A 13,466-nucleotide genomic window follows, 5' to 3' on the forward strand; every position below is an offset into this window, starting at 1 on the left:
ACATGACTCATGGATATAAAATTACTTCTTTTATTTTTCAAAAATCACATCACTCAACAGGCTATTTCTGATGATTACATTACATAAACAAATAATTCATAAATAATTTGATTTTCAAGTGCTCAGTGGGGATTTGTAACATGTGAATCTCAGTTCAGTATCTCTGAGATATTGAATTAAAACATCATCACCTCTCATCTGAGAGCAAGCCATGAGACAGTCTTAGACTGGAGGGATTTTGTCCATAGAGCAGCCACACTTCTCAACAATCATATTTGGGAACTCTGCCACCTCGATTTCAGTGTAATCTCCCCTTTTCACCAGGTACATCATGGGCAGCGGCGCGCTCTCCATCACTGCACAGGTCCTCTGCCCGTATCCATAGTAACCACGCTTGGGCTGCTTGCATCCTCCGGCACATCTGAAGGCCTGGTACCCGGCCGGCTCAATGATCCAGTACTGAGTCCAGGTCAGCTCACGGAAATTGATGAAATGCTCTTCCCGGCAACACTTGCTGCTGTTTGGGCTGGAGTTACAGTTCCCCTGAGATCTGTTGACATGGAAATGAAGGATTTTAGTTAATGAACATATGATTGAAAGGTGTAAAATTCAATGCAAATTAAATAAGCTGCAATTTAATTACAGTACTCACCCATATTCATCCAGGTTTAGGGTGTAAAACACAAGTTCAGGTGCACCCACATCCTTTTCCAGGGTGTTTTCTTTCGGGTCCTGTGTGGCAAAGCGAACTCTTTTGGCCATCTCAGCCGCGTAGCTACCAGGTCTCTCTCCTTCAGTCCACACCTCCAGATGCAGAGGTGTTTTCTTTTGGGATTTAGACCAGTAATGAACAGCCTGAGTCACGTCAAAGCTCCTCCAGCCAGACTCATGGATGGGAACCAGTCTATTAAAATGGCAAATGTGAACAAATGAGTTGCATTATAAAATTAAAGGCTGTTATTATTTGAGCATTTCTTTATGTTTTATTATGTTCGGACGTCTGGCACACCTTGAGTCTATGAGTGATGTTCTGTTAGAGCCGTTTCCCAGCACTTCCACCCAGTAGATGCTCACTCTGGCGTTGTTAATGGGTCTGTGGTGCCTTCGCTCAGGTTTCGATGGATTCTGCACAGCTGTTTGGAAAAGTTTCAGTTCGGCCATAGTGACCTCAGTGTTTTCTTGCAGTCTGGCCTCCATGTCGAACACAAGACGCTGACGGGTTGTGTCAGAGTACTTCATTTCACCTGTTATATCTGTGAAAAACAGAATACATTAGATTATAGTTTATGACAGATGCACTGTAAAAATGTTTTCATCTTAATGTTTTGGCAACATTTTTTATATTTAATTTGGCATAACAATTTCTACTTGATATTCTCGATCAGTAAGTCAATTCATAATAGTCCAAAAAAATTGCTATGATGTTAAAAATCATAACTTTGAAAACATTTTTAAGGTATAAAGTAAGAAATTAATTAAACATACTTTTGATCAGTAGAATATTGCAACAAGGTTCATTAGTTACAATAGTTAATGAACTCAATGAATACTTTCACAGCAATTATTAATTTTGGTTAATTTTGACATAGTAACATTTTTTATATTAAAAGCTGTATACATTAATGTCGCAACAATTATATATTTAAACATTAACTTCAGTCAAAATAAATAAATTCTATAAATAACTTGTAAATGCAATTAGTGTATGGTCCAGTTATTTGTTGCATTTATTATTGCTCTTTATTAATTCATGATACCAAATACATAATCTAATATTAAAATATAGAATATTATGTACAAATATATAAATTTTTTTACAATTCAATTTCAGTTTGCAAATGTACTTTATGTATTTATTTATCGGTTTAATCTATTTAAAGGATTTTTACATTATTCACGATTGCATTTTTATTTTATTATTTCTAAAGCATAAATTTAAGAACTTTTATTAATTTATTATGCAACTAATATAATCTTTAAAATTTTTAGAGTTGTATTTGTAATTAGTGTATGGCCCAGTTATTTGTTGCTTTAATTATTGTTTGTGTTAGTTCATGATACAAAATACATGAACTAATATAAAAAAATATTTTTTTTTATTTTTTTTTACTTATTAACATTTCAATTTCATTTTGCAAATGTAACCCACCTGCATTTCCATGGATGCCTCTAAGAATTCCCGCCAGGCTTGGCAGGGATCTCCTCCTGCGCTTGTGATGGAGTTTCAGCATGGACAGATATTTGTTCTTGATCTGAGCTGGGATGATTAGATTTTCCAAATCTCGCTTCTGAATCCTGGGGAGTTCGGTTAGTCCGAGTTTTTGGAGCATCGCCTGCTTCATGTCCTCATGGTTGAATCCCTGAGTGAATGAGATCACTGTGGTGCAAATGAGCAGCTGGATGAGCAGAGCCATGCTTGATGTGGTGATGCCAGTGTCGCTCTCCTGATTGAATGACTGACTCTCTGAGTCTCTCAGGGTTTATATACAGTTGCCCCCACCCCGTCTGGCTCTTCACACCTCCAAAAAAGGGGAGACAACCTAAAAAAGACACCCTTCAAAGCCATGTCCCATTTAGACCACCTATTGTTGCTCATGACTTTTGGTTTTTCAAGTGTATCCTAAGTAGCCTATGTTCATTATATAATTTGTATCTATATATTTTTTAAATATAAAAAAAGTATATAAATTATTCTATCTATCTATCTATCTATCTATCTATCTATCTATCTATATACTGTATTTACACTATATATTTATATATCAGTTTTACATTTTTAAGGTATAAAGTAAGAAATTAATTAAACATACTTTTGATCAGTAGAATATTGCAACAAGGTTCATTAGTTACAATAGTTAATGAACTCAATGAATACTTTCACAGCAATTATTAATTTTGGTTAATTTTGACATAGTAACATTTTTTATATTAAAAGCTGTATACATTAATGTCGCAACAATTATATATTTAAACATTAACTTCAGTCAAAATAAATAAATTCTATAAATAACTTGTAAATGCAATTAGTGTATGGTCCAGTTATTTGTTGCATTTATTATTGCTCTTTATTAATTCATGATACCAAATACATAATCTAATATTAAAATATAGAATATTATGTACAAATATATAAATTTTTTTACAATTCAATTTCAGTTTGCAAATGTACTTTATGTATTTATTTATCGGTTTAATCTATTTAAAGGATTTTTACATTATTCACGATTGCATTTTTATTTTATTATTTCTAAAGCATAAATTTAAGAACTTTTATTAATTTATTATGCAACTAATATAATCTTTAAAATTTTTAGAGTTGTATTTGTAATTAGTGTATGGCCCAGTTATTTGTTGCTTTAATTATTGTTTGTGTTAGTTCATGATACAAAATACATGAACTAATATAAAAAAATATTTTTTTTTATTTTTTTTTACTTATTAACATTTCAATTTCATTTTGCAAATGTAACCCACCTGCATTTCCATGGATGCCTCTAAGAATTCCCGCCAGGCTTGGCAGGGATCTCCTCCTGCGCTTGTGATGGAGTTTCAGCATGGACAGATATTTGTTCTTGATCTGAGCTGGGATGATTAGATTTTCCAAATCTCGCTTCTGAATCCTGGGGAGTTCGGTTAGTCCGAGTTTTTGGAGCATCGCCTGCTTCATGTCCTCATGGTTGAATCCCTGAGTGAATGAGATCACTGTGGTGCAAATGAGCAGCTGGATGAGCAGAGCCATGCTTGATGTGGTGATGCCAGTGTCGCTCTCCTGATTGAATGACTGACTCTCTGAGTCTCTCAGGGTTTATATACAGTTGCCCCCACCCCGTCTGGCTCTTCACACCTCCAAAAAAGGGGAGACAACCTAAAAAAGACACCCTTCAAAGCCATGTCCCATTTAGACCACCTATTGTTGCTCATGACTTTTGGTTTTTCAAGTGTATCCTAAGTAGCCTATGTTCATTATATAATTTGTATCTATATATTTTTTAAATATAAAAAAAGTATATAAATTATTCTATCTATCTATCTATCTATCTATCTATCTATCTATATACTGTATTTACACTATATATTTATATATCAGTTTTAATTTCAAAATCAGTTTTAATTCCAAATAATTTTTACGAGATTTATAGTTGTTTTTATATTGTAATAATTTATTATTTCTAAAGCATGAATGAATGAATGTGTTTTTGTGAAGAGCATTTTTCATATTAAGTATGTTCAGGGCATATTTACACACACACACACACACACACACACACACACATATATATATATATACTCACTTTATGTATTTACACTCCATTCATGTATATTCATTTATTTATCAGTTTAATCTATTTCAAAGCATTTTTTGTATTTATGATCTTTTTCAATTTTATTAATTTATTATTTCTACAGCATAAATTAATGTATTTTTGTGAAAAACATTTTTACAGTATAGGGCATGTTGACATATTTTATATATATTTTTATAGAAATGTTAGCATATATATATATATATATATATATATATATATATACACACACATAGAGAGAGAGAGGTTTACTTTTTAATAATTGTTAAATTATTTCTAAAGCATAAATGAATGTTTTTGTGAAGAAAACGTTTATTTATTTATTCTGCAGCTAATACAATTTTTACAATTTTGTAAATGTAATTAGTGCATGGTTCGCTTATTTGTTGCATTCACTTTTATTTTTCTGCCTATATTTCAGTTCATTGCCTTCTGCTTTCCAGCTGTCACCATCTTTGGTAAAAGCAGCAGTGTATTTGTCAGGGCAGAGGAGAGAGGAAAGTGTATTGAGAATGGCCACCCCTGCTGTCATTATTCCACAAACAGAGGCAGTGAATCCAGGAGTGTGTTCAGGGATGTGGATTGGAGGGAGTTTCTCAAGGGGGTGATTATCTGTTACTATTGCAGGACTGCTCAGACCTCTTCTGTCCTGCCAACGTGGGACTAAAGTTACCCCAGTCTGTGTATTGTGTATTGGGGCCGCAGGTTGTCCTGGGATGTCAGACAATGATGGCACAGGAACGGCTGATGACGGATCACGTCACATCAGACAGCTAAGCAAATTTACTTGCTACACAGCCATGTCTTCATGGTAATCGTGTTATTATCTGACGCTGTTTGTCAGGATGGGCAAGACAAATATAATCCAATGTTTACGAATCAACATAGCTTTTATTATTCCAAATGAAGTCAATAGCACTACAGATAAGATAAGTTTTCTCTAACATAAATTTAAGACCAAATATTCATACAGCGCTTAAAATAAAATTATTTTTGAAACCTTTATATTTGATTCATTTTTGTGCCTAATCTAAAACTGCTAACAAAACCAAACTATATTTAGTAGTTATTTAGTCTATCTCAAAGCATTTTTACGTTATTTATGATTTGATTTTATTTCGATTTTTATTAATCTAAAGCATACTATATTTTTGTGAAAAAATTGAGCTTTTATGTATGTAAATTTATTTGCTGTCTTATAAGCTGCCATCATAATAAAAAAAAAAGTAATAAGAATTTGTGGACCTCATAAAAACTTGTTAAAAAATGTAACATTTATTTTGCACAATTACACAATTGTATCTCTGTCAAATCTTTCACCTGCACCTTAAAAAAATTGTCCTTTGTTTAAGATAGTGGCAATTTGTCATCAAATGAATAAAGAAAAAATAATTATGTAGGTAAATATCAATGTATTTAATGTCAATATATTGAATTGTTTTGTTGTTATAAATTTTTAAAAGTTATTTTTTTCTTGAAAAATTACACAAGTTTCATTTTATGTTTTCAGTTTTTTTTTGCACTGTGGTCTCAGTCAGTATTAAATATGATTAAATTATATTTAATTTAATAATACTTCATTTCTGTGTATTGTACATTTTCAGTGGTAAATTCCAAACTATCTGACCCTTTAAAGATATTTCAAGAGACAGTCCAGTTAAAATTATATTGTGCTTAATGCTTTGAATACACACCATCATAACAAAAGAACTTAGGCCTGAGACTTTCAATGACTCATTAAGCCAAACTATTATTTCTAGCTATAGACGGTTGTTTTGGAGGGTGGGGTGTTGCGATTGACTTTCTTTGATTTCTCCATGCTGCAGATTCTAGCACATCAATTAATTAGATGATCTAGACTGAAAGTGGTATTTCTCATTTTCTAATTGCATATGAAAAGGGATCAGAAGGATTAAACCAACAATAACACTGTCCTGTACTTTAGCCCTTTTAATCAAGAGCCCCAATAAACACAAAAGGTGTTAATGATGAGTGTTCATAATGAGAAGCTGTTCATTGAAACCAGCCCAGCTGCTACACCCATCAGCTGTCCTCAATGTTTACTGCTGTGATGGAGGGCTTTATTTGATCCACTATCAAGACTAATAGAAATGCAATTAAGCTATTCAGCCAGACAAAACTGTTAATATACAGTCTGCTTTGACTTTCTTTGATCGAAAATGCCAAACCAGAATAAAAAGATATTCTGTGTCACAGTTTGCCTCCATTCCATAAATTCTGTTCATTCTCTTCACAAATGATTTCCATAAATTCCATGCAGCCAATTAGAAAAGTAGTAAATGAATCACTGAAGTGGCCAGTAGGTGACGGTGCTTTACCAAGAAACTGTTCCTAAACTGTCTCAACCATAGGTCTCAACAAGCTCAGTGGATTTTTTCAGCCTCAAGGGCATTCAGAATTGACCAAAATGTAGTACTTCACATTTATATGTGCTATACATTGAGAGTCACATTATAGTTTGTATTAGCCTATTATATCATAATAACATATTTAATTGAATCCGCCACATTCATTTACGTAATCTCATCTCAGTTTCCAGAGGTTCAACTTTATTTCCTTTCTTGGTAATTCAATTCAATGTGGTTGAAAAAGTGCAATTCACTTACGACTGCACATTTGTACTACTTGAGAGTGTTACTTAAACAATTAAGCCTGCAATTAAAGTGAACTTTTTTTAATATCATTTTAGTGGAATTCATTTAGAATTAATTTTTGCTACACTGTATATTTGTTGTACTTGATATTGTTCAACGAAAGCAACTTTTCAGTACTTCTCCTTTCATAAACATTTTTATAAATGGTCAAATATGCCCTATACGTGTGCTACTACAATGTACTAGAATTTAAAATATAAGTTACTAAATAAAAAAGGAAGGTACAAATGAACTGAGTGACCATATTGTTCTAGCATAGACAGACAGACACACAGATAGATAGAAAGATAGACAGACAGACAGATAGAACGATAAAATGTCAGGCAGACAGACAGATAGATAGAACGATATCGATACAGAGAGAATGATAGATAGAATGAAAGAACGTTAGACAGACAGATAGATGGATAGACAGACAGACAGCTGATTCCCAATATCAATTATGAAAGTGAAGTAATTCAACTAAACTACATAAAATCATCTAAGCACTTACTTACTTAATAGCATTAAAAATGAACGTGTGAACACATGTGACCCCAACCTGCCCCACCCCTCCAAACACCCCGCCCCAGCAAAACAACTGTTGTAGACTTCTGTATTTATGTATAGGCTATTTGTCTGTATACATGTGTATTTATGGATGCACATTTATGTTTTTGTTTATATGCTGTACATGTATACATGTTTATTTTTGTGTATTTCCAAAGTGTGTCCATCTGTCCTATCCGTTTATATGTGCATGTTTGTTTGTTTATATGTAGGTGTTTTTTTAATTTTTTTATTTATATGTCATTTCTTTAAAGTGCCTGAGAGATTGTATCTATATCTGTATTTATGAATGTTTTATAGGCATGTGAATGTCTATATATGTGTACTGTATGTTTATGTAAATGCAAGTATATGTACTGTATGTTTATGTAAATGCAAGTATATGTTTATGTGCATGTAGCCTGTATATGTTTATTTTGATGTGTTTGTCTGAATGTGAGTGAGTGCGCGTGTGTGTTCATCATGACTGTGTGTGTGTTGTGTGTGTGTGTGTTTTGTGTGTGTGTGTGTTCTGTGTGTGTTGTGTGTGTTCTGTGTGGTGTATATGTGCATGTTTGTTTGTTTATATGTAGGTGTTTTTTTAATTTTTTTATTTATATGTTATTTCTTTAAAGTGCCTGAGAGATTGTATCTATATCTGTATTTATGAATGTTTTATAGGCATGTGAATGTCTATATATGTGTACTGTATGTTTATGTAAATGCAAGTATATGTTTATGTGCATGTAGCCTGTATATGTTTATTTTGATGTGTTTGTCTGAATGTGAGTGAGTGCGCGTGTGTGTTCATCATGACTGTGTGTGTGTGTGTTGTGTGTCTGTGTGTGTGTTGTGTGTGTGGTGTGTGTCTGTGTGTGGGAGTTCCCTTTAAAATCTTAAATGATTCCCTTTGAGCTAAATTATTAAATTATCACTGTTTACCCTACAGTAATTGGTGGAGAATTGCGGGGCAGATTAACCTAAATTGTGAGCAAAAAGCCAAGTTATTTCATATTTCCATTGCTGCGGATGAAATATGAGAATGTGTGTGTGTTGTGTGTCTGTGTGTGTGTTGTGTGTGTGTGTGTGTCTGAGAATGTGAGTGAGCGCGCGTGTATGTGTTCATCATGACTGTGTGTGTGTGTGTTGTGTGTGTGTTCTGTGTGGTGTGTGTGTGTGTGTGTCTGTGTGTTGTGTGTGTGTGTGTCTGAATGTGAGTGAGCGCGCGTGTATGTGTTCATCATGACTGTGTGTTTTGTGTGTGTGTTGTGTGTGTGTTCTGTGTGGTGTGTGTGTGTTGTGTGTGTGTGTGTGTTGTGTGTCTGTCTGAATGTGAGTGAGTGAGCGCGCGTGTGTGTTCATCATGACTGTGTGTGTGTTGTGTGTCTGTGTGTGTGTTCATCATGACTGTGTGTGTCTGTGTGTGTGTGTGTGTGTTGTGTGTCTGTGTGTGTGTTGTGTGTGTGGTGTGTGTCTGTGTGTGTGAATGTGAGTGAGTGAGCGCGCGTGTGCGTGTTGTGCGTGTGTGTTGTGTGTGGTGTGTGCGTGAGAGTGAGAGAGAGAGAGAAAGAGAGAGAGACTAGTCGCCATGTTTCTCCTCATCATTCCTGAAACACACTCAGCGGCGGCGGGCAGATGAGAGAGAATCACCCCGTCACCTCACATACACACCACCATCACCATCCTCCTTCTCATCTTCACCCCATCATCATCATCAGCATCATCATGTGACGGATTTAATCCCGCGGGCAGGACTTACTTTTCGAGGAATTATTCATGGGATAAAGGACTATGGAAAACTAAGCGACTCTCAATGGTGTCTTTGGGGAACTTCGCTAAACTCACTTTTTGCGGACATAAACATATTTTATCCATCTTTTTCACACACGTAATGCATAAATATCACTTTTGTTGGGCGTGTCATGTTATTCCTGTTTGTTTTGAGGAAAATTCTCTTTGAGGACGAGCTAAAATCTTTTAGCCTGCTAGCCAAACGTCTTTATTAGCCGGATCATTAGCATCAGTTATTTTAACCCGTTAAAGTTGAACAAACTGGGGATGTTTTACAGTCTATATACATGACATGGTTTGACACTACTACTTGTTAATATTCCTAGACGATTTTTTTGTATTTATATGAGAGTAAACCAGTTGCATTGTGTCGCGGGAATGTTGTTAGCTCGTTAGCTTGAGTAGCTACAGAAAAGGCACTTAAATATATTTACAAAACGCAAGAGATAAATTACAGTTTTACATAAACGTGCAAGGTCTTTTTGGATAAATGTCTTAAATAGTTTGTTTCCCCCTCATTTGGTGGTTTGTTGATCTTCCACAGAGTGCATTAAAAGATGTAGTGAAAAGTTTTATTTGATATGAAATTAAAATTATTTTTGAGTTTTCTGCAGTTTTGTGACTGCATTTTACTGTGATGATGGGTGGGTTATATTTATAGCTATTTACAGAACCCCTCCAAAGAGTGTTCGCGTATTTGCATTGATTTTAATAACATTACACAAATATTTTTTTTTTTGGACTGACACTCGTTTTGCACCATGTCTGGAGAAGTGCGTTTGAAAAAGCTGGAAAAACTGATTCTGGATGGTCCTGTCCAGTCCAATGGACAGTCTTTTAGTGTGGAAACTCTTCTGGATGTTCTCATCAGCATTTATGATGAGTGTATCAACTCCCCACTCAGAAGAGAGAAGAACATTGCTGAGTTTTTGGAATGGGGTGAGTATAATGCTTTAAAAACATGTTCTCAAATCAATGCATTTCATTTTTAAACCATATTAAATAAATGTATTTCATGCCAAGACCATTTTAAATCAGTGCATTTAATGTTTAAACCCTATTAAATCAATGCATTTTTATCTTTAACCCATGTCAAATCAATGCATTTCATGTTCAAGCCATCTTAAACCAATGCATTTCATGTTTAACCCATAGTAAACCAATGCATTTCATGTTTAACCCATATCAAAATCAATGCATTTTATGTTGAGGCCGTCTTACACCAATGCATTTCATGTTCAACCCATAGTAAACCAATGCATTTTATTTTTAATGCATCGTAAGTCATCGTATTTATTGATTATTATGGTGCCAAACCTAAGTTCAGTAGGTGTTTGGGTTTTAAAGTAATCATAAATAAGGATATTTCACTGAAGTTCATGCACCAAATGTCTTTAAGCCACGTTTGGCAGCACTAAATCATAGGTGTGTGTGTGTGTGTGTGTGTGTGTGTGTGTGTACTGCCCTGGAAAAGTCAAGTAGCAACATGCTGTTAAATTCTGAGCCATCATACCAGCATGTTGAGCAGTATAAAGCATGGGGCATGGATTGAAATTAACCTCAGAAAGGGAGTATATGTTATTGGAATTTGATTAAAAATAGTCTCAAACCATTTCTATTTAAAAGTACACGTGCTATTGAATGTCTTGAAGGGTTAGTTGAAAAATAAATGAAAGAAATCTTCTTCTGTCTGTGACAGTGTTGTGACACTGAAGGTTGTGCTGTTCAGTGTCTTGGTAATTGATCAAACTGGTTCCCTATAGGAAAGGCTATGGCTGTGTGAATAATGTAGAAAAAGACCCCTGGCTATATACAGTGTCATTATCTATATGAATAACAACACTGCTGACGTCTGAAATGTGAAATCTCCTCCTTTTGTGTTATACAAAGGATTTTTCCAAGCATGGAATTTGACGTTGACTTGTGTGGTGGTAAAGTTGTTAATGCATTAAAAGAATAGTTCACCCAAAAATGAAAATTCACCCTCAGGCCATCCAAGATGAATTTGTTTCTTTGTGGGAACAGATTTGGAGAAATGTAGCATTACATCAGTTGGTCTGCACACTGCAGTGAATGAGTGCCATCATAATGAGAGTCCACAACTAGGGATGTTCATTTTAACCGTTAACCGTTAAACGAGCGTATAGAATTTTGACCGATTAATGCAAATAATTGTATTTAAAAAAATAAAAATAAAAAAAAAAATAAAAAAGTGTCATTTATTTTTTCAGTAATTTATCAAAATAGCCTATTTAAAAAGATTTGCTGCATGGTTAAAATACGCTACGAGAAAAAAAACATAAGTCGCATTTTATTATTTCATTCAGAAATAGGCCTAATGCTGATGCGAAATGTTTACAAACATTATAAACACTGTAAACTTAGCTAGGTTATTTTAGTTCCCCACACTCTACAACAAAGCCTTTCAATTAACAGTATTTAGAAAAGAACAAGAATTAAAAATATAAGAAGCTATAGCAATATAAACAAGCCAAAACTAATTCATTTAGGCTAAAACGAAACTGAAACCAACGTTGGGTCTCTCATTTGACACAAAATCAAATGTTTCCGTATTTGCAATGTATTTGAATGGCAAAATATTATTTATTATGTAGCCTACTTCACTCGCATTTCAATATTCACGTAAAACAAAATGTTTTTCATAACATCACGGCAGTACGGTGATAACACTTAACGGCACAGATTTTATTACATATTTAAACTGAGCAGTGTGTTTTTTCCATATGTTTGACTGACTGTCTTATTATGATAATGAACAGGCTGCGTTGTCAAGGCAGCAATGCTTAACTGTGTGTGCGAATGCGGCGCCGGCGCAATCATTTGATTTCTTTCCCTCTAACAGTGGAAGCAACTACTCCTTTTAGTCATAAAGATAATCGGAATTGTAAAAGATTTGCCTTTATTTGTGTAAATTCACAATAATAATAAAAATCTTTGTGCTTTTGTAAAATAATCCTAAAGAAAATTAGGATCCCGCTTTCTGCCGTCTGGTTTCCTTTCGTGCAGCACAAAAATGAACCGAAACTCTGCATACTAGGCTACTTGTTGCACAGTTTTTCTTTAATTTTCTTAATTTATTATTTAAGTAAAAATATATTTCTCGAATAGGCCTATTTATTCGTTATAGTATATAGTAGAGCCCGACCGATATATCGTTTTGCCGATATGAGCCTGTCGCCGATATATCGGTATCGGCGAATATGTCGCAGATAATACAATTTTTTTTACAGAACATATAACGCACATAAAATGCTTGAAATGCTGTAATTACTTAGTTTGTCCAGCAGAGCACGCGACATTATTTGCTACTGGCGACCTGGATGAAACGCTTTTGAAGCTTATGTCTATGGAAACCATTGAAACTTTGAACGGCCATATCTCCGTAACGGCGAGGCGAATCCGCACCAAATTCGGGGGATCCCTTCAGCTCGAGGAACCCTCTCGAACGCGAATCGAGTGTATGTCTAGAGGCCCGCTTTCAAATGAGACCACCCCCGCGTCGATAGCCCCCAGGGTTCGGGAGTTACGCGTGGTTAAATTCGCAGTCCGGCGCCGACCGATCAAGCGATCCCGGGGGGCTACTGACGCGCGGAGGGTGGCGTTCAATAGGGCTCCTCGAGCTGAAGGGAGATAGTGACACCAGTCAACACTTTCGCTTCAGTAAGGAGGTCTCTTGTTCAGGCAGCAGCATTCAAGCATTGTCTTATTCGACCGTAAATGCCCTGCGAAGTGGACTTCACATAAAATTCCGCCATGATTCCAGTTCCAAGGGAACATACACGTTACATTCAAAGGGCATTAAAGTGCACGAGACATGAATTTATATTGTATTTATTTACAGAGGTATATTATGTCACACTTCACACTTATCTAGTAAGTTTCGTCTGTGTGTGAAGACCGTAGCGCAAATCCGTGAATTAATGTTCCAAAGTGAAAAACTTTAACGGAATAAAGTTGAATGGAATTGAATTCAATTAAAGTTGAATAAACTTCAGCTTTACTGTTCAGTGCACTGATGTCAGACTCATTTTGGATAATAAAGTTTACTGTTAAATTGTTAAATGCCCTGCCTCCATTACGTATCTCGGTCACATCATTATAAGTGTTTGATCACCACATTTGAGTGATCATTGCAAAAAATGTGTTT

The 13,466-nt window shown here is 34.9% G+C and overlaps 2 protein-coding genes across 5 annotated transcripts in view; one reads left to right on the plus strand and one right to left on the minus strand.

Moving 5' to 3' along the window:
• Positions 1-222: 222 nt before the first annotated feature.
• On the minus strand, positions 223-2,433 carry LOC107589597 (left-right determination factor 2-like). The gene is made up of 4 exons (XM_016278080.1): positions 2,150-2,433; positions 1,010-1,253; positions 653-904; positions 223-550 (listed from the first exon to the last, which is right to left on the minus strand). Exons 1-4 carry the CDS (start codon positions 2,412-2,414, stop codon positions 223-225), a joined length of 1,089 nt encoding a protein of 362 aa, XP_016133566.1. The 5' UTR covers positions 2,415-2,433.
• A 6,653-nt stretch (positions 2,434-9,086) lies between these two features.
• cdc42bpaa (CDC42 binding protein kinase alpha (DMPK-like) a) overlaps positions 9,087-13,466 on the plus strand; it is a 72,292-nt gene continuing 67,912 nt past the window's right edge. For all 4 annotated transcript variants that reach the window (XM_016278081.1, XM_016278084.1, XM_016278082.1 and 1 more), the window contains exon 1: positions 9,087-10,237. In XM_016278081.1, the coding sequence (XP_016133567.1) occupies positions 10,060-10,237 (178 nt within the window). In that variant the 5' untranslated portion in view covers positions 9,087-10,059. The remainder of the gene's footprint in view (positions 10,238-13,466) is intronic.

Source organism: Sinocyclocheilus grahami, unplaced genomic scaffold (assembly GCF_001515645.1).
Source record: "Sinocyclocheilus grahami isolate Dianchi unplaced genomic scaffold, SAMN03320097.WGS_v1.1 scaffold118.1, whole genome shotgun sequence".
Classification (NCBI taxonomy): Eukaryota; Metazoa; Chordata; class Actinopteri; order Cypriniformes; family Cyprinidae; genus Sinocyclocheilus; species Sinocyclocheilus grahami.

Excerpts from the sequence above, each read along its gene's own strand:
- LOC107589597 (XM_016278080.1), bottom strand. The coding sequence starts at position 2,414 with ATGGCTCTGCTCATCCAGCTGCTCATTTGCACCACAGTGATCTCATTC. Across the intron at positions 905-1,009 it reads ACATCACTCATAGACTCAAG|ACTGGTTCCCATCCATGAGT; the intron begins GTGTGCCAGACG and ends CCATTTTAATAG. Across the intron at positions 551-652 it reads CTAAACCTGGATGAATATGG|ATCTCAGGGGAACTGTAACT; the intron begins GTGAGTACTGTA and ends CCATGTCAACAG.